General features: G+C 37.0%; 1 protein-coding gene across 1 annotated transcript; it reads left to right on the forward strand.

The window, feature by feature from the left end:
- Positions 1-1,400: 1,400 nt before the first annotated feature.
- On the forward strand, positions 1,401-20,315 carry LOC309493205 (bMERB domain-containing protein 1). Its single transcript, XM_082162339.1, has 6 exons — positions 1,401-1,717; positions 10,446-10,569; positions 12,341-12,414; positions 14,407-14,521; positions 16,829-16,899; positions 19,667-20,315. Exons 1-6 carry the CDS (start codon positions 1,639-1,641, stop codon positions 19,783-19,785), a joined length of 582 nt encoding a protein of 193 aa, XP_082018465.1. The 5' UTR covers positions 1,401-1,638; the 3' UTR covers positions 19,786-20,315.
- The last annotated feature ends 300 nt before the right edge of the window (positions 20,316-20,615 follow it).

Here is a 20,615-nt window from a genome sequence, read left to right on the forward strand (position 1 = left end):
AGGTATTACTTTTAGATGTGTGAATTTTGACTTTCCATAAATGTCAACTTAAACTAACATAAAACAACAACATGGTTTTATGTGAATTTTTACCTCTAGCAAGTAAATAAGTAGCTAATAGTAGGCTTTTTATTCAAGTGGTATTTTCCATTTTGCATCTCAAGTGATTTTGTTGGGTAGGCCTACTGCTAATTGATAATTACAGGGATTTTAAAAATATTTTAACTGGCATTTTAAGCCATCCACCATAATACATATGCCAAGAATTTTATTTTATGTGGAAGAATACCCACAATGCACTGTGAATTCCCACGTCTGACCAGAAGATGGCGCCCGCAGCTCAATCATCCATCCATCCGGTCCAATGTGGCTACAGCATAATATCACGCAGGTATACATTTCTTTTTGATTGATTTTTAAATAGTTTAAACGAGGTTTAGTTTCCGTGGCAGGGTTCAGGATGAATATTTTTATTACTACTGGAGCTGCTATAGTTTGATGAGATTTATAATAATTATTAGACACCAAGCAGGTGCAAAAGCAACGGGCAGTGTCCGAATTCGCCAACTCCTTTTCCTTCACTCCTTCAAGTAGACTTTATTAGTGGAGTAATGAAGGAAAGAGTGAATGAGGGTATAGCCAGGGCAGGGGCCAATTTTGGACACAGCCAGACTGTAGTTGTTTACATTCATTATTATTGCAATGTGCTTCTAAGACATTATTAAGTAATTTAACGCTGTCTCGTGACACTTTGCAGACTCTGGCTGCTGTGCTCGTTGACGTGTTTGGGAGGAGGTGTGGCTTTGGATTTTCTCTAAAGTGAGGGTGGGATCATATGCTTTCAAAGCAGTGTTGCCAGAGTCCAGACATACCATAACTTTTGTATTTGTTTGATACTTTTGACATCTGTATGATGTACGATCAATAATGGGGGGAAAATCCCATAATGTATGATCATTTCAGAATTTTGTGACACTTCAAATGATGGTTGTTGTAATCATAGGACTTCTATACATGATTGATCTAGCTGTGAATCCTACTAGCAGCTATCATGATTGCGAGGAGAACGTGAACGTGCGTTATGTCTTCTCGGACAAAAAAAAAAAAAAAACGTCTTCTCGGTCAATCATCGTGGAGAAATGATTCTCTCTCACAAGCACAAGTTAACATTCCTGCCACAGCGCTTAAGTCAGAATTGTTTCAAGCTGAGGTCGATAGTTTAGCAATAAAGTAATTTGCTGGTCATATCAAAAAGTTGTTGGTCTAAATAGCTGCATTCTGTAGCCTACGTTTGGCTCGTGTAAGTTACAATAATTTTATTCCAAATACGATAACTTTGAGCTTCTGGTATGAAACTTGGACATTTTCTCGTTATTCACAGGGTGGCGCTTTCAGGTAATGGGAGAATAATCGTGTTGAGCATCTCTATCTCTACAATGTGTCACACTCACACACAGCCTCACACAGCAGCATCGATCGGCAGCAGGTGCGAGCGCGCGCATCACTCTACATCACCGATGACATGGACTTAAAAACCTCCATCAGTCAAACTGCGCTTTAATTCACCGGCCGAGGAGCAAAGCAGCGACATTCTGCTCCAGCTCAAACTTCAAGTGTGTTGTGGTGGAGCTTCACATAATGGAGAAAGGGCGAAGCACCCCGAAACAGTACGGATCTCTGGATCAAACAGAGCTCTGCGAAGAAACAGGAAAACAAGGTGGGAAGAATGTTGTGATAAAATGCATCCGTCTCTGCGTTTATGAAGGTGTTTGAGTGCGTTCACATTGCATAGGCTACTTGACTTCATTTTGACGTAGGCTACTGAATGCACGAAAGAACTTACTTTTACATTGCTGCAGTTCTCTTTAACATTGTCAACTTGCTTAGAAATTAAGTTATTTATAGTGCCACTAATAGTTACAGAAAGCTACATGCAATGCAACGTAAAGACATTATTTTAATTAAATATTTTGAGAGTGCAATTGACTCATTTATATTAATACAAATAGACAACAGGATACCATTTTTTACAACTGTTTTTATTATGAATTATGAAAAATTCACTAGCTGCTTTTTCACAATTTCTCTTCCATATCTTTAGTGAAAATTATTTTGATCTTAATGTTAGAAAGACTGCTCAATTACTTTTTGTTTCAGTCTGAAGTGTAGCCTAGATTACATTTTAAAGTTATTTTTCTTGTCAGGTCCCAGTATCGCTTTCACCCCAGGAATGCGGGTGTATTTATTGTGTTTTTATATATGATCCAACAAAGGAAATGCAATAATGTTTTCAGCATTATACAGAAATAGTGACAGCAGGCTGGAAATAGAGACTGCTTTGGTTTATTTCTGCTGTCATGACTGATCCTGACTAAAGAAATCCCAATAAACAGACCTTGTGGGAACTGAATGCTCATTGCTCACCAGTGAAGATTGATTATCAATAAATACTTGTTTGTGATGCCCGTTCAGCAGTTATTCCTTAAAATATATTCCTTCTCACTTTAGTCGTAATGGAGACAACAGACTCGTTCTGTGATCTTTTTGTTCTTTAAAGGATTACTGGTCGATTATACTTGAGCATAATGTGTTTTTTACTCAGGGTGTGTTCAGTTTATTTAACTAAAGGCCATTAGATTTGAAGTGATAATTAGTTTGAACAAACATACTAAGTGTGATACAACCACTTGAAGATTTGTGTGAAGAACAAAGCAAAATTAAGCCATTATTTACTGATAATCTTCTCCAGTGGGATGTCAGTGAGATGAACTTTAGAACAGTCTGATTTGTAAACTAGATCAACTGCGTGATTCGTTGGAAGGATTTGAGATGGTTGTGTATCACATAATGAGAAGGTTGTAAAACAGATGGGGTCCCTTCAGTATAATGTGATGATGCCAACACCATTCTGTTAAAATCCCATCATTATATTTTTAATCATGAGGCACAATATTGCAAGACGTTAAATCTGGATCATGCAATTAAAACTGTTAGAGAAACATTCAACTTCATTGACTGAAAGAATTCAGTTCTCCGCATGACAATATGGCTCAGCAAACAGCCGTGTGAATGTTTAAATCAGAGTGCGCTGCACTAGAGATTTTTATGCAAAGCGACAAAGCAAATTGGAAACTGTCTTTGTGATTCAGCTTTTCTGCATGACATAAGTGAATATCTGAGTAAATTGAATAAGAGATGTCAGAGGAGGCTCATCGCAGATGTGCGAGTCTGTTAAAGGCTTTCTGTTTAATCTAATGTGGTCTGTGGAGTCTCAACTGTTAAGCCAAACCGTCATGCACTGTTTAAAGGGATAGTTCACTTTGAAATAAAATTTTGGTATGTTTTAGCTTACCTCAAGGGCATCCAAGATGTAGGTGTCTTTTTTTCCGCAGTAGTTTCAATTTTGATATTTTTAGGTCAAACCGTTCTTGTCTGTCAGTCATATAATGCAGGTCGATGGTCACCACCTCAAAGAGCACGCACAGAGTCCAAATTAAACAATTCCCCGTCGTCCAAATTAAACAATTCCCCATCGTAAGTACACATTGACACATTGTACACAAGTGATCTGAGAGCGTGGGCGGGTATAGATATACAATAGAAGTCGCCTTGGCTACGGTTTCGTTCCAATGAACTGCAGTAGCCAAGGCTACTTCTATTGTATATATCTATACCCGCCCGCGCTCTCAGATCACTTGGACGTGGCTGTGTACAAGAGGTAAAAACCGCTCGTTTCGTGTCTTAGGCCATCAATGTGTACTTACGACGGGGAATTGTTTTAATTTGGACTCTGTGCATGCTCTTTGAGACAGTGACCATCGACCTGCATTATTTGACTGACAGACAAGAACGGTTTGACCTAAAAATATCAAAATTGAAACTACTGCGGAAAAAAAGACACCTACATCTTGGATGCCCTTGAGGTAAGCTAAAACATACCAAAATTTAATTTCAAAATGAACTATCCCTTTAAGTAAGGCGCTCTATTGTGATTCTGACTAAAACAAACACAAAACGCATGGTTTAACACATCTGTAGTTTAAGTCCACTTCATTGTTTTTTCGTCATGTCTTTTTAAATTTGAAGGGGTGATGAACTGCATTTTTTTATAATGTTCACTGAGGTCCACTTATAATGTTATCAAGTTTTTACATAAAAAAAATAAAAAAAATAATTTAGAAGTAATAGGCTATTTTCTATCCTGTTTTTGACCCTTTCTTTGAAACGCTCCTTTTTGATGGGCGTGCCGCATTCAAGTAAACGCCCACTGCAATGATTGGGTAACAGTTTTGCATATTAAATAATTTTCATCATATTATAATTTTGCGTATTAAAAAACTTTCGATGTTGAAAAATGGCAACCAGCGAAATTCTAGTCTGATCCCGAATCAGAAGACATATTACATTTGTTTTATAGGTCTTGGTTCAGGCAAATAAAGTTTAAGTACTTGTAGTTACCACAGTCACTGTAAAAAATGATATTATCAATAAGTTATGGCAATGTATGTTTTTACATTGCTCATCAAACTCATCAAAATAAGTTAAGCAAGATTGAACTAATTTTTAAATCAGTTTAATGTAATTTAAGTTGAAATGACTTAAACATATAAGTTGACTGTACTTAAAAATGTAAGGCAGCAAACTTTTTTTTACAGTCTAGTTGACAAATGACAACTTGCGTATTGTGTAAACGTATGAGTGAATCGTTTGACGCACTGACGTTCTTACATTCATCGTTCATAATTTTCAGTAAAATGAAAGTTAAGGAACTTTCAGTTAAGTGAGTACAAATCAAACGATCTGTAACAGACTAAACAATAGTGACAACATTGTAACCTTTTGTGCAATGGAAAGATTCCATGGATGGAATCCATGGAACCATCGAGGCCAAGAAAGAACCTTTATTTTTTAGAGTGTAGAGTGTTATTCTCGTGAAAGAGCTGTACTGTTGCTGTCTCAGAGTGAGATAAAACACCAGCGCTGACTTCGCTACAAACAAACGCTCTTCGCTCCAGGCAGAATCATGCAAATCCATTTCCACTCCAATACTTTGGCATGTGTCAGCTACAAAAGAGCTCTGACTTTCAAAAAATACAGCTGAAAAGATACACATTTTAAATGTGTTTTTTAGACAAGCCTCTGAGGGTTTCAGAGTACAGCGTTAACTTTAATCCATATAAAAAATCTGTGGTAAGATCCGAAGACCGCTGTTCACATGAAATCTGACCGGTCTTGACAGAATCTGCATAGAAAAGTGTAAGAAGCTCCGCCAATCCTTGGGCACAATAATACTTTAAATCTGACTCATTATTTAGAGGCAATGACATTAACGGTTATAGGGTTCACCTTTGAGTAGACATACTAAATACAAACAATAAGATAAAAAGTGCTGTTTTCCTCACATCTCTTGGGTTTAGCTGGATAACAAGGCCAGAGTGCATGTTACGTAGTACTTTGATGCTGTTTGCGCAGCGGGTGTGCGGGTGAAAAATACATGTGGTTTTAATGATCTAAACGCTGAGGGTTGGTTAAAATGACAATCACAATAAAATGTGATAAAATGCGTGTGTGTGTGTGTGTGTGTGTGTGTGTGTGTGTTGTAAGACCGCATGAGCTGGTGTAGGAGTGTCTCCAGGCATTGTGACTGAAACTGTGAAGATTGATTGACACTGTGAGTTTGTGTGAGATCCCAACGCCTCCACTGTTCCAACGGGGATTGACGTAGATTTACAATCTCCAGGTTTAAGGGATTCTCGAGCGTAGGAGATGTGCCAGCCTCATCTGTTGTTGTCGCATTAATGTTTTAAAGGCTGTTGACTCACCTACTATCATCATTTACAATGTATTATGTATTCAAGAACTGTTATTTTTAGTTTGCTATAGTTAGACCAGTATGAATTTCCTTGTTGGTTCACAAGTGAATCTTGTTTTGAAATTTTAAGGACATAATCGGTCTATTTGGGCCAAACTAGTATTTCCAGGACTCTTAAAGCCCCACTGAAGTGCCTTGCAACGCGTAGCTTTGTATGATGCGTTGACGTAATTTCCACTGAAACAGGAAGCTAAGGCGGGACATACTGAATGGCTCCTCCCCCTTTTCAAATAGCCAATAGCGTTTAGTTTACCTCACAGACTGCAATCGTGCTTGACAGTACCGAAGCGAATCCGAGAGCTGATGATACGTTGGATTCAATAGTAGAAGTGTGAATAAATTCTAGCCATTTCATCCTTAACCAACGTACAGTTGGAAAACGGAATAAAACTCAAGCGTTGAGCAACCAAACACACATCTCCAACCCATATTCCTCCGTGATGTGTCAACTGTGTCAACTGAATAATTTCTCTCGAAACTTAAAGAAATACATCCTCGATAACCAGCATCAGCACACTTAAAGTCTACAAATGTAATAATGATGTAAATGTTTTTGACTATGTTGTATATAGTTTTTTTCATTTAAACATCTGGTTAGTTTTAAATGATCATTGTTTAACTAATATTGCATGTATTTGTTAGTGCTACTGATAGTTATTTGTAATGTAATGTTTTAATGTTGTGTGCACCTGCCTGGGGACTGCAGATGGAAATTAGCATTTGCTAACTCTGGTACAAAACGTCTTTTCGTAAGATTAATGTATTTTGTACATTGTCCCTGACAAATAAACTAATAAAATAAAATAAACGGTTGCTTTGGCCAGGTGTTATTTATTGCATAGGGGGAGGGACGCTTTAGATTCTAGAGAGCATTTGATTGGACAGAAGATATGATGAGAAGCTGAACGTGATGTCATAAAAATCCATGATCCATTTTAGCGTAAGTGAAGGACTGTAAGTTTTGAATGCTTATATCTCCTAAATGTGAATTTTGTCATTGTTTTGGAACACACCAGCTTATTCATAACCTTAAGGCTAACATATTCATACTTAAATTTTGATTTCAGGGGGCCTTTAAGCACAATTGTTCCTGGTAAAAACATATTTGTATACACTGAGAACTGAAAGGAGATTTAAAAGTGAAAATAATTTTACGGTGCAAAAAAAAATATGAATGGTCCTTATCAAGTTCATGTTCACAGTCTTGCACGACAGCCTCGTGGGGATGCAGCATTTCTTCCATCTCCATCTGAATCCTCTCTGACACCTTACCTGTTCCCTGTCAGAGTATCACTGTTGTTTTTATTCATGAAGCTGTGAATTCATGTCTGTGCCCTGAGTGAGATTGTGGCGAACTGACACATGAGAATAAAACTGTCAGGACTGATCTGAAACATTTGGGTGCAGGGCGGCGATGACTGTCAGCACACTGACCAATTCACATTAGGATATCCCATAATCCTTCTCTTGATTTAAAGTAGCCCTGGTTTCCAACCCTGTTGTTTTCCCCTGGTGGATGAGGATGTGGTTTGTTTAGACGTCTTTTCTCCATGACTGTCAGGCAATTAAAAGCCAATATCTGCTCAGCGCTGAGGTGAGTCATAGCTTGTAGTGTTTCCGAGGGCAGAGAGAGAGAGAGAGTAGCCTAAGCATTGGAGGGATAAAAGATGTACTTTATATCGGAACAATCTCTTTCGCTCTTTACAGCCTTAGAAAGGTGTCAGCATATAAGATACTTCTTTCAAAAACATTAAAAACTGACCCCAAACTTTTGAAAGGTAGTAACAAACCCATTTATTCTGTGTTAAAAAAGATCATAAAGACAACATGCTGGCTTTTATGTTATTAAAAACAAAACCAATTAAAATATTGTAATATAATATTTAGAAATAAATGATTAAATGAATAAGCATCCCCTTGTTGCCCGAGGACCCTAGTTTGAAAATCCCTAATCTAAATCACCTTTATTTTGGCTCTCGTTGAGTCCGTAAGGCCGACTAATATCGCACTAACCTTTTGGTAAGTAAATCTGTTCAATATCAAACATAAATCAGGTTTGTCCATTATATCAGAGAGATATTGTTCACAGGAGACTCTTAAATCATGATAACCTGATAAGTATTGAGTATTATAACAGCAGACTCTCTTAATAAAGATGCAATATGTTACCCGAAGGAAATGAACCGGATGCTTACACATGCCTTTTTTAAGCTTGCATGTGCAAAAAAAATCATAAAAACAGTAATGTTCCTCTAACTCATTTTATGCTTTTTGTATTTTTGAAAAGGACAGCAATGACAAATATTGAACAAAACCCACAACCCATATATGGATTCTGGTAAATATATCTGAAAAACTAGCTTACTATGTAGTTCATATTCATTTTAGTTTTGTTTACTTTACCATGCAAAGGTGTCAAATAAGAGAAGTGGTTGTGTTGTGTTGTCGTCATGGTGTGTGTTTTCTTTGTCGATCTGCACCATGGATCACAGTGGCTTAAACCAGGACGCCACTGGGTTTGGGGGTCAATCCTATAGTTTTGAAATCCAATAACTGTGTAAAACTGAAGGGCTGGGTTGTTTCCATAGAGACAGAACTTTATTTTATGAGGCATTGCAGTTGTTGAACGCATCATAGGATAAGCCAAATGAGTCATCGGAGGATACGGACTGCCTTTTTTTCAGGGTGCAAAAATACTTGGCCTTTTCTGCTGTTCTTCTCAAGGCTAAAAGACCTTGAAATGTTAAAAATGAATGAGCAATGCCTGTGCACGTAGAATACAAATTAAATTATTCACCATTTATTTTAATTCAAGGTCAGAATTTACTCTTTTGCCCAATTTTTTTTATTTTTTTTTATGTTCTTTGTTTTATTAGTGTCATTCAGTGATTCATCAGATTCATCCTGTACTGTTTTGTAAGTCACAAATCATGCAGACTTCGTATAAATAGAGAGAGCACTGATCCTCTGAATAAATGCTGCATGCGATGAAACTATGTTGGTCTGTCACAGACTGAGTGACCAGAACATTCTCACCCACCCTCGGATTCATGCAGAGTTCAGTGATGATAACACGAGCCCAATTAGCACAGTGTCGAGCGTCATATACACAACACATGCTGCGCGACTAACCGACGCATTGATTTCAGCCTGGTTTGAAATGTGGCTGGGGTGCTTTTTAGCTGTTTCCAGATAAGAGAAGCCCTGCTTCTGAAGAAATGTGGGATGATGCTTTTCATCTTTGTCTTCAAGGGCACAAAATTGGAAAAACAGTATATCGCTGTCAGTTTATCTGGAATATCATCATGCATGTCCTGAAATGCAAATGTATTATATTATATTATAATTTATTATATTATATTATATTATATTATATTATATTATATTATATTATATTATATTATATTATATTATATTATATTATATTATATTAATGATTTTATTCTTTTTTTGGGGGGGGTTTTACATGCATTTTCTTTTTATTTCACAAAATGACAAACTTCATCGTTACGTTTCTTGTTGTTACAAATATGCAATTCACATACATTTATTTTATTTTAATACTTCATGATTTCAGTTCAGTTATGCTTAAATTGAAACCAGGAATTTTTCAGGAAAGTTTGAAACTTTACATGGGAATCAACATTGAAAAAAGTTGGGGAAAAAATTATACGGTTTATTTAAATTACCTAAATTTCCAATTAATCTCCATAAATTCCCATTAATTTGCCAACTTGGAATATTAAAAAAATTCCACAGCTTACTTCCCATGGAAATTTTCCGCCCCTTTGCAACCCTAATTAAGACCCCCTGTGGTGAAAATCAAGTTTTTTATATCTCTATATGGTGTTTTTAATATGTTTTAAGACAAACCTGGTGCAAATTCAAAAAACAACACCATTGCTGAGTGGTTTCTCCTTAAAACTGACTTGAACTAAAGACAGTCTCAAAAACACAGTTTGAAACCATCCCTCTCTCCTACCATCACAAACATGTAACCAATCCTGTCAACGGACAGGGCGGTGCTTTTCCTAACAAATATAGCTGATTGTTAGAAGGCAGCAGTCTGACTCTGATATGCATGGCGAACGGGACACTAGCAACACATTATTAGCTGTCTGATAACATAGTCAAGCAAAAGGCTAATCATATGTATATTACCGTTATTTGTCCGACGATGTAGAGAGAGATGCATAAAACGCATTGCCATTCTGATACATCGACTTGTAGTCTAGCCTGTATAATTCACTCTTCCACTTCATTTTCTGAATCAGTTTCTGGTTTAAAAATAAATGGCTGAATTAAACCAGTATTTCCACTTGGCATTGTGCAGCGTTTACTACAGTAAAGTTGACCGAGTGGATCAGGTATTCTGAGCTGGTGTGAGTGAGTGGAGGCGGGGCTAATTTGCATATTCATATTCAACAAAAAAATGGGATTTAAATTAGAGAATTGTATCTAGTAGAGCGATTGGTAGCATCTTTCCGAAATTGCTTCTTTAGATGGGCATAATGTAATTATGTGCTTGATGTGAGCCATACATCACTCATAGTTCATGTGTTGTTCCTCACAGCTGAAGAGGATGTGGTGTCCATGGCTGATTCCACCATCACTGTGGAGGACATCGAGGGGGAGCTGTTCAAAATCGAGCGGATAAAGGATGCGCTGGTCCGGAAAGAGTCTGAGCTCAGATATATGTGAGTGAGGTTTTGAACCTGAGGTGGCTCCTTTATATAGGAGGTCAAAAGTACAATGGTGTTCAAAATCATACAATATGTCAGCTTGCACTGCATCATGTGATGTCATGTATCCTTTACTGTGTCGCACTGCATCGTTGCATTCATCCCTTCTGTTCAATACATTAGACATCAATAGAAAAGATAAGTAAATGTTCCATAATTCAGTGCAACACGGTGAAGGCTATATATTATCACATAATGCAGTGCAAGCTGACATAACCCAATAAAACATACCATACTGTACCATATGCATTATTTTCATGATTTATCTTTTTTTTTCTTTTATCAAATCAACTTAGATCATTTATGTGGTTCAGATTACTTAATATTTTGAGTTTCTGTTGATTAAACCAATCTCCTTCATTGTATTAACTAAATTTTTTCATTTCAATGAACTTAAAATGTCAAGGCAACCAATCAACAATATTTTTTACTGTGTGTGAATATCATCAAGTAATGGGGCAACTGACATACACTGTCTGTCAACAATTACAAATCTCAGTTGAGGTATTTTCTTAGATACAGAACTAAAGGATAGGCTTGACCCTGGACATGAAAATAGCATGAACAACATTTCTGAAACAGTGAAACAATATTCCTGCCATAGAAAAGTATTTCCACGGATGTATCATTATTATTAGCAGACTGAGACCATGGAGCAAGAAGTACATTATGGCACATTTTACCCACAATGCACATTAATTCCACAGAAATGAAAGCTTTAGCATAAGTTCTGACGGGAAGACTCAATTACTACGTCACCTATTGCCTTCACTTCTATCCAATCTTATTCTTATGCTCACTGTATAAAAGCTCGGTACTTACACATGTTGAGTTCGCAGATACTGAAGCGACGATTACCCCCATCCTCCCCACCACCACCAGGATGGTCCTGTCCATACCTCCCGGGGGGGTCGGCTGCGCCCCTGCCTTCGTCTTCAGGCAGGAATTGCAGATCCGATACCCTCGGATTATGCACTACGGACGGGGCCTACGCCAAATGACTTTGTATATTATCAGCTTGCTGAGCTGTCAATAAATGTACGATTTGTTGAAATAATTCTCCCGAGTCTTTCTGGTAGAACTAGCTATACAGTGGAAGTGAAACAGCTGTGGTCACCATTCACATTCATTATGGAGAGAAAAAAAGCATCTTGGACATTCTGCAAAATGTTTGTTTTTGGGTGAGATATGCCTTTAAGCAAGATCAGAGAAAGTGTCACAATGACTGTCATTCCACGATGTTTGTTTTTTTGAACAAAAATAAATGTTGCAAAGATCCGTGCGGAGCGGGAGTGTGAGATATATAGACTAAATAAAAGCAGGGGAAATTGTTGAGGACATTTATTGATGGGGATTCACTGCAGTTATTTACAACAATAGCTTCTGATGGGAGTCTGCAGTTAGACATCAACTCCAAATGTATGTGCCTGTGTTGTTATTTGTGTGCGTATGTATGATAGCAATGTGAATATTACCTAGCAAAACATATTATCTGTTATTTCATTGCCGAACGGAGACTACTTTGGCATCAACCAGTGAAATTTGTTTTGATAAAATATGGTATTCACACTCGACTCGAAAATGTTTTGCGACATGCAATACTGTGGATCTATAAGGTCATGAAAGACAGGCTTTTGAGGTCATTTTTGCATTTGAAAGAAATTTTGAATTGTGGTTTAAAGAAAAATCTCAAAAGTTTTTATTAATTTTGTTCCTCATTCCTCAGGATGGATGACATCCAGTTGTGTAAGGAGATCACAAGGCTCAAAAAAGAACTCCAGAAGTTGGTTTCCATCCCAGGTATGTTCTCAAAAAGATGCTGTACCAAAATATGAAGCATTAATATATTGCTGGAAGATGATATGGATCTCATTCTCAGTGGTGCATATGTTTTTCTCTAAACCGAATATCATGTCTGTTAGATACTCAATCAATATTGGGGTCTTTTTCTTCGGTACATTCAAAGCTAATCTTAAAGGCCCTTTGTGACCCATGAGCATCAAATCAGCGTGTTAGAATGATTTCTGAAGACTGGAGTTATGATGCTGAAAATTCAGCTTTGCATCACAGGAATAAATCACATTTTACAATATATTCAAATAGAAATCAGTTATTTTAAATTGTAATAATATTTCACAATATTACTGTTTTTACTGTATTTTTTATCAAATAAATGCAGCCTTGGTGAGTACGGTATAAGAGACTTAGTTCATACCAATCTCAAACTTTTGGACAGTTAGTATATAATAAATATAATAAAAAAATGAATGGCCTCCCCTAGTATTATGTGACTACTTTTTAATTTCTGCATGCTCTTCTGGTTCTCTTTAATGGCATCATTTATAGTTCCTTCTTTCATGTCAGCCTCTTTTCAGCACATGCTTGTGACATACTTCACTATAGGTCTCCTGTTTCCAAGGAGATGCACGAATGAAGCGCACACCACGTTTTGTTTACTGCTGAAACCTCATATCGCAAGTGCATACAAAGCTGAAGTGGTTATTTATCCAAACCGGCAGATAATATTGTCTTATACAGTTCCATCAAAGCGGGAAACAAATCACATTCCAGTACTAGTGATGTCCATTTATTCTGAGACCTTCAGGTTCTTTCTGGTTCATCTGTGGAGTCAGGATTTTGATATGCTTTGGTATTAACTCATATCTGTCATCATTTATTCATGTTAATCCAAACCAGAATGATTTCCTTTCTTCAGTGTAACAACAAAAACTGATATTTTGAAGAAGGTTCTTATTTTTCATATAGCAAAATAGCAGACATTGATACTGAAAATCTCCACAAAGGACACGCTAATCTCTGAAATTTGTCTTTTTTTTTCAGTATCATATAAATGCTGTTCTTTTGAACTTTCCATTTCTCAAAGAATAAAAAATGTTTCACAGTTTCAAAAAAATGTTTCTTGAGCATCAAATCATATCAGAATGATTTCTGAAGGATTATGTGATACTGAAGACTGGAGTAATGATGCTGAAAATTGGTCACAGCTTTGATCACAGGAATAAATTACATTTTAAAATATATTCAAATAGAAAACAGTTATTTTAAATTGTAATAATATATCAAAATATTGCTGTTTTTACTGTATTTTTAATTAAATATATGCAGCCTTGGTGAGACTTCTTTTAAAAAAAAAATCTCCCTCGCCCCCTGAGAACCACTGCATTACTAGGTTGTCACTTTTTCTTGAGTCTCTCCATCTTTGTCCGATGAACATAAAGACACTTTCTCCGGTTTGAACATAAAAGGCTAAAAGTTTTTGAAATTTTCAATGCGTGTCTGTGTGAGGTAAGGTAACCGGAGCTGCTAACACATGAGCTCTTGAAGCTCCGCCCTCTGTGCTGGGAGCAGCAGCTCATTTACATTTAAAGGGACAGACACAAAAACAGTGCGTTTTTGCTCACCCTCAAAAAGTGACAATTTTAACATGCTATATAAAAATATCTGTGGGGTATTTTGAGCTAAAACTTCACATACACACTCTGGGGACATCAGAGACTTATTTTACATCTTGTGAAAAGGGTATTATACCACCCCTTTAAAATTTAAATCTTACTGACCCCAAACTTTTGAATGGTTGCATTGTATATTCAAATATGTATATTCCAAGAGTGTCAGACCAGGTTTGAAGTCAACAGCAGTCAGGACATTCTGTAAAATATCTTCTTTTGTGTTGCATGGATGAGCATCATACGGGTTTGGAATGACATAAGGATTAGTGAATAAGCATTTTGATTTTGGGTTAACCGTTCCACACGTGTCTCCTTTCTGCAGACAAAGAAAAGTCTAATGAGGACAGACAGCGTGAGGAGGAACTACTTCAGCAGATCCAGAAGCTTGTGGAGACGCGGGACTTTCTAGTGGATGACATGGAGTTTGAGAGGCTCAGGTCAGTTTTAGAGAGTCGCCAGCCTTCAGGGACAGGAACGTGGGCCACAACCCTTTAGATTGCCGGCTAGCATGCGTGACTATCTGCCCCAAGAATGTGTTTTGTCCCTCTTGTGGCTGTTCCCTCATCTGTGAAGACACTGCAATCCAATTACCCTCCTCTTGAAGCCAATAATCCACCCTTACCTCACCACGGCCGTCACACGCACACACACACACACACACCTCACATCACACTCACAGACGGTCCCAGCAGCTCTGATTCTGAGAAATGAGAGATTGATTTGCAGGCAAGAAAGAAATGGAAAGAAGAAAAGAGATGATTTTTTCGATGGGTTGTGCTGATTGTCATCTGCCAAGATCTCACGACTGTGTGTGTGTGTGTGTGTGTGTGTGTGTGTGTGTGTGTGTGTAATCGTGTGTGACGCACACGCATCAGAACCCAACACGAAGTCCTCACAGTTTATTCATGGAATAAATAAGTCACTGTCACCCACATGACAAGCAGCTATTACACGGGTGGATGGTGGAACGAAAGAGAGAGACTGCGAAAAACTGTCAAACACTCTTAGTTTGCACACTAAACCCATGTGCTAAGAGAATAATTGATTGTTTGGAGTTTGGGTGTGAATGTTTGGTGAATGTTCAGTGTCTCACTTCACAGTTGTTTGTGTGTGGGTCTAGTTTGACATTGCAGGGACTGGAAAAATAGTAATTCTTGCTGCAATTTGGGGAACAAACAACAACTGAACAAGAAAAATGGCTTAATAAACATACTAAATAATATCTTAATGAAAATATAAAAATGCATAAAGCTTAGTGTAATGGTTAGGTTTCAAATTAGGGGATGTGTGTGTGTGTGTGTGTGTGTGTGTGTGTGTGTGTGTGTGTGTGTGTGTGTGTGTGTGTGTGTGTGTGTGTGTGTGTGTGTGTGTGTGTGTGTGTGTGTGTGTGATCCAGATATGCTTAAGTGACTAGCAGTATGTTTTGCTGTACTTGTATTGGCACATCCATTTTAATGTAGTGGATGTGCCAATACAATAACTGTAAATAGGATCATTTGCAATGATTTTGTATCCATGGCTTCAAGAATGAGTGTTAATTTAAATCTTTTAGATCAGCAATATAATAAAATAAGAAGAAATTCAGTAATAAGATTCTGTTTTATTCACAAATCCGTTTTTTTATCATATTGTTATGAAACAGAGTTGACACCTACCTTATTCCTGAATGTGGAAGTCTCATACCGGCGTTACTATCCTTTACATTTCTGGTGTTTCTATTCAAATTAGCATAATTCCGAGCTTATAATATAACGAGTGAGTGAGTAGATAACATGAAGCTGCCTGATGTTAGACACTGTTAGATATCCTACATACAGATCCTGATCTGGTGAAGTTCGGGGCAGTTTGTCCTCAAAATGATAACAGCGCACATATAGACTACCTTTTATGAGGGCTATTTTAACAGAGTATTTAAATTGTCGTTTTCTCTTGTATACCATTCAAATATGTTTGTGTTCAGTAAGATATTTTGGTAACACTTTATATTACAGTGTCTTTGTTACATATGTTACATGTACTTACCATAGTAATAACAGTAAATTATGCATAATTACATGCAAATAGCCCTCAACCAAATCCTAATCCTACCCTAACCCAATAGAAAGTACCTTGTTACTTAATATTACACAGTACTTAAATATATTACACTGTAACAATGACACCTTAAAATAAAGTGTAACTGATATTTTTTATTAGATTTTTTTTTATACTTTTATTCTGCAAGGATGCATTACATTTACCAAAAGAGACAGTAAAGTCATTTATAATGTTATAAAATATTATTTAAAAAAAAGTTGTTCTTTTGAGGCTCTACGCATCAATGAAAGAAAAATGTATTGCGGTTTCCACAAAAATAATAAGTAGCAAAAACTAAAAATTATTAATAATTTAGCCTTAATAATTAATGAGCAGCAAATCGTCATATCAGAATAATTTCTGACAGATCATGTGACACTGAAGTCTGAAGTAATGATGCTGAAAATTCAGCTTTGACATCACAGGAATAAATTACATTTAAAATATATTAAAACAGAAAATAGTTCTTATAATAATATTTCACAATATCACTGTTTTGTTGTTTTTAATCAAATAAATATAGTGAGCTTTAGAAACTTTTTTCCAAAAACATAAAAAAATCGTACCGATCTCAAACTTCTGAACAGTTGTGTACACTTGCCATTGAATCCTGACTTATGTATGTGTTTGTGCTTTTGCCTCCCTAATACATGCTGTTCTTCACACAGAGAGCGAGAGGAAGACAAGGAGATGGCTGACTTCCTACAGACAAAATTCCCCAACAGGTGCCGCATGAAAAGTATGTAAAAGTGTGTGTGTGTGTGTGTGTGTGTGTGTGTGTGTGTGTGTGTGTGTGTGTGTGTGTGTGTGTGTGTGTGTGTGTGTGTGTGTGTGTGTGAGCTCAAGACCAGTCTCTTAAACCTCTACATGAATTAACATAATAATGCATTCTTTGAGCATCTCCATAATTGTTTTACTCAGTGCCTGTTCAAGTTTAATAAATATGGAAACAATAGACCTTAATAAGGAACCTGTGTGAATGTTAATTCTGTTCTCAGTGTGTTCATAAGCTGTCTTCTTTTGTTTTCTTTTAGTTCACAACTAATGAGCTAATTCAGAACTGGAATAAATAGTGCAAAAGTACATGAATGTCAATAGAATTGGGAATGTTTGACTGAATTAGAAAGAACAGTCAAATACTAATTAGTGTTATGGTGAGAATTTGAAACTTCTCACAAAAATCTTTCATAATCTTTAGTGCTGCTTTATAAAAGTGTACAAACTGAGCTTTCCACCCAAATAAACATATTATAGATTCATATATGCTGGTAAAGTAGGACTTTTCATATATCGTTGGGCGATAATATTGTTTACATTTTTCAATAAAATATCAAGCTGTTGAGATTTTCTATCATTCTTAAAAATAAAGGTTCTTTAGCCTTGCTCCATAAATTAAGCAACTAGTTGTGTTACAGTAGTTACTTTTTATGGAAAATAATGCTTTGTGTTACTTTCTGACCTGGGCTGAGCTTGCTTGTTTGTTTTTTAATAACAAATATATATATATATATATATATATATATATTTGTCAAATGTAAAGGCCCTTGCCCTTTCACACCAAAAGTGAAATGAATAAGCCTCAGGCTGAAGGAAATGCATTTTTATGCCTGTACAGTAGAGGGCGCAGCTCAAACAAACTGTCGTTCTGGATCACTGAAGAATATGATGCAGGAGAAGAAAGTTCAACACTCTTCAGCAAAAATAATTAAAAAAAGAAACACAAATGTGCTTTTTATCTTAAGTCATTTTTGCTTATTAATATGGTTGAATTGTATCATTGAAGGTCAACAGCAAAGACATTGTTTTATAAAGTGAGATTAAATACATAAAGTATATTTGTGTAATTTAACTCTGCACTTACTCACGATTTCTCTCAACATTGGGACAGGAGACGTGTCAGTCAATAAATGGGAAAACAAAGTAACTTGCGTTACTTATTTGAAAAAGTAACTCATATTTTTGTTTCTCAACTGCTTGATTGAACTTCACTGATTCGGTTCAAATCAGACTGAGCTGAACTGTTCCTCTAAACTATGTTCCTAAAATCAGTTCAGTTCAACTCAAATTAACTGAACTCAAATCGTCTTAAAGGTGCAGTGAGCGATTTCTGAAAAATGCTGTTGATATTTGAAATCACCAAAAACAAATGCAAAAGGATGTGGTCCCAAAAGGATCACACCCCTATCTTGATAGCCCCGCCCCCAAACTCACAAACATGCTTTGCAACACAAGCTCCTCCCCCTAATGAGTGTATACACATACCTTACTGCTGATTGGCTACAAGTGTGTTGTGCTGCTTAGTCCGATCCACTTTCAACAGCGTTTCTCAGAGATCCCTTACTGCACCTTTAAAGGGTTAGTTCACCCAAAAATGAAAATTCGGTCAGTAATTACTCACCCTCATGTTGTTCCAACCGCGTAAGACCTTCATTCATCTTCGGAACACAAATTAAGATATTTTTGATGAAATCTGAGAGCTGATCACTTCTCCATAGGCTGCTAGGTGACCGAAACTTGCTGGCCCAGAAAAGTTATTAAAGAGATCGTTAATATAGTCCAAGTGACTACAGTGGCTCAATCTTAAGTATATCAAGCGACGAGAATACTTTTTGTGCGCAAAAACAAACAAAAATAACGACTTTATTCCACAATTCATTTCCTTCTCTCTGGACCTCTAGTTGGTTCAAGTAGTGTTTTTGCGCAGCGCGTCTGTGTTATACGTCACCACGTAGGCTCACTATTGGCCGATGCTGGTCATGTGTGTGATGCGTGATGACGTATAACACAGACGCGCAGCGCAAAAACACTACGTGAACCAACTAGAGGCCCAGAGAGAAGGAAATGAATTGTGGAATAAAGTCGTTATTTTTGTTTGTTTTTGCGCACAAAAAGTATTCTCGTCGCTTGATATACTTAAGATTGAGCCACTGTAGTCACTTGGACTATATTAACGATCTCTTTAATAACTTTTCTGGGCCAGCAAGTTTCGGTCACCTAGCAGCCTATGGAGAAGTGATCAGCTCTCAGATTTCATCAAAAATATCTTAATTTGTGTTCCGAAGATGAACGAAGGTCTTACGCGGTTGGAACAACATGAGGGTGAGTAATTACTGACAGAATTTTCATTTTTGGGTGAACTAACCCTTTAACTGTGCTCCTCAAATCAGTCCAGTTCAATTCAACTCTGTTCTACTGACTTCTAAATTCAATTCAGTCACTTCAGTTTTACTAAAGTGAACTTGACTCAACTCAACTCTGTTCCTCAGTTAAATTCACTTGTATTTGTGTAGCACTTTTCACTATACACAGATGATTAGAAATCATTTTAAATTAATATAAAAAAAACAAAAAACTGGATGATGGATTTCAGCACAACACCATATATTTGCAAATGTTCTGCATCGCACAGCAAACACCTCAGCCCTCGTGCTCGATGGTATTCAGAGATGCTGAGAATGATTCAGAGAAGGTCACTGCATTTCTCTCGCTCTCTCTCTGTTTTTCAGGTCAATCCAAGGACAAGAGAATGACGTCCAGAGCCCAGCAGACCTCGTCTCCTTATGTGACAAAGACAGGCGTCACCCTGCTGAAAGAGTGCTGTGGCTTCACCTGCTCCGTCATGTAGATACGCCGGTGTAAAACAGGAGAGAGTAGAGCAGAGTGACAAGTAAACAAGCCCTCAGACCCACACTCTTTCACATTCATTTCATAACAGACGGCAGTACATGGGTGCCCAACTGATGTGCATATTATGCAGAATTATTGCATTAACCTAATGGAGATGATATCCAAAATGAGGAGTGTGATTAGATGGTACGTTTCCTCATTTCCACAATTAACACTGAGCTGTCTAAAAGCACAAGACTAACATCAGACTCAAGTGCTGGATTCCCATGAGCACTTGTTAAATTGTAACTCTTTCGCTTGCTAGCACATTATTTTCTCCCTTCCTTCTTGCAAAAGGGCCAATTATCTGTTGTGGGGTTGCTCCACCTGCCAACCACAATGTGTGTCACCAAAAACACTGAAATGGTCCTTGGGTTTTTAAGGAATAGTTCACCCAAAAATGTAGTCAGTGTTTGATGAGAAGGACGATGATAAGAAGATTTTGGACAGGGTAATCACCAGTTAAGCTTAAATTAAATAAACTATAAAAAAAAAACTAAACGTAGTTAAAGGGTAACTAAACCCTAAACCAACTTTTTTTATTTAATGGTCTGTAAGAATGAGGCTTATTAGTGCTGTTCATTGATTCGAGTAACTTTTTTGACATTTGGGTATAAAGTGTTTTAATTTTACAATATATGGTGTAAAAACGTCTGAGTGCTGCCCTCTTAAGGTTGAACGGTGGCTACTGCAGTTGAATTTTCCTATTGGATGTTGCGGTGGCAAGTGACGTAAAAGGTGGCAGGTGACGTAGGCAGGTTCCAGCTCACCACGCCCCTGGTACGAGCT

This window comes from Leuciscus leuciscus (genome assembly GCF_965113295.1).
Source record: "Leuciscus leuciscus genome assembly, chromosome: 1".
Classification (NCBI taxonomy): Eukaryota; Metazoa; Chordata; class Actinopteri; order Cypriniformes; family Leuciscidae; genus Leuciscus; species Leuciscus leuciscus.

Excerpts from the sequence above, each read along its gene's own strand:
- LOC309493205 (XM_082162339.1), top strand. The coding sequence starts at position 1,639 with ATGGAGAAAGGGCGAAGCACCCCGAAACAGTACGGATCTCTGGATCAA. Across the intron at positions 1,718-10,445 it reads CGAAGAAACAGGAAAACAAG|CTGAAGAGGATGTGGTGTCC; the intron begins GTGGGAAGAATG and ends TGTTCCTCACAG. Across the intron at positions 10,570-12,340 it reads GAGTCTGAGCTCAGATATAT|GATGGATGACATCCAGTTGT; the intron begins GTGAGTGAGGTT and ends CTCATTCCTCAG.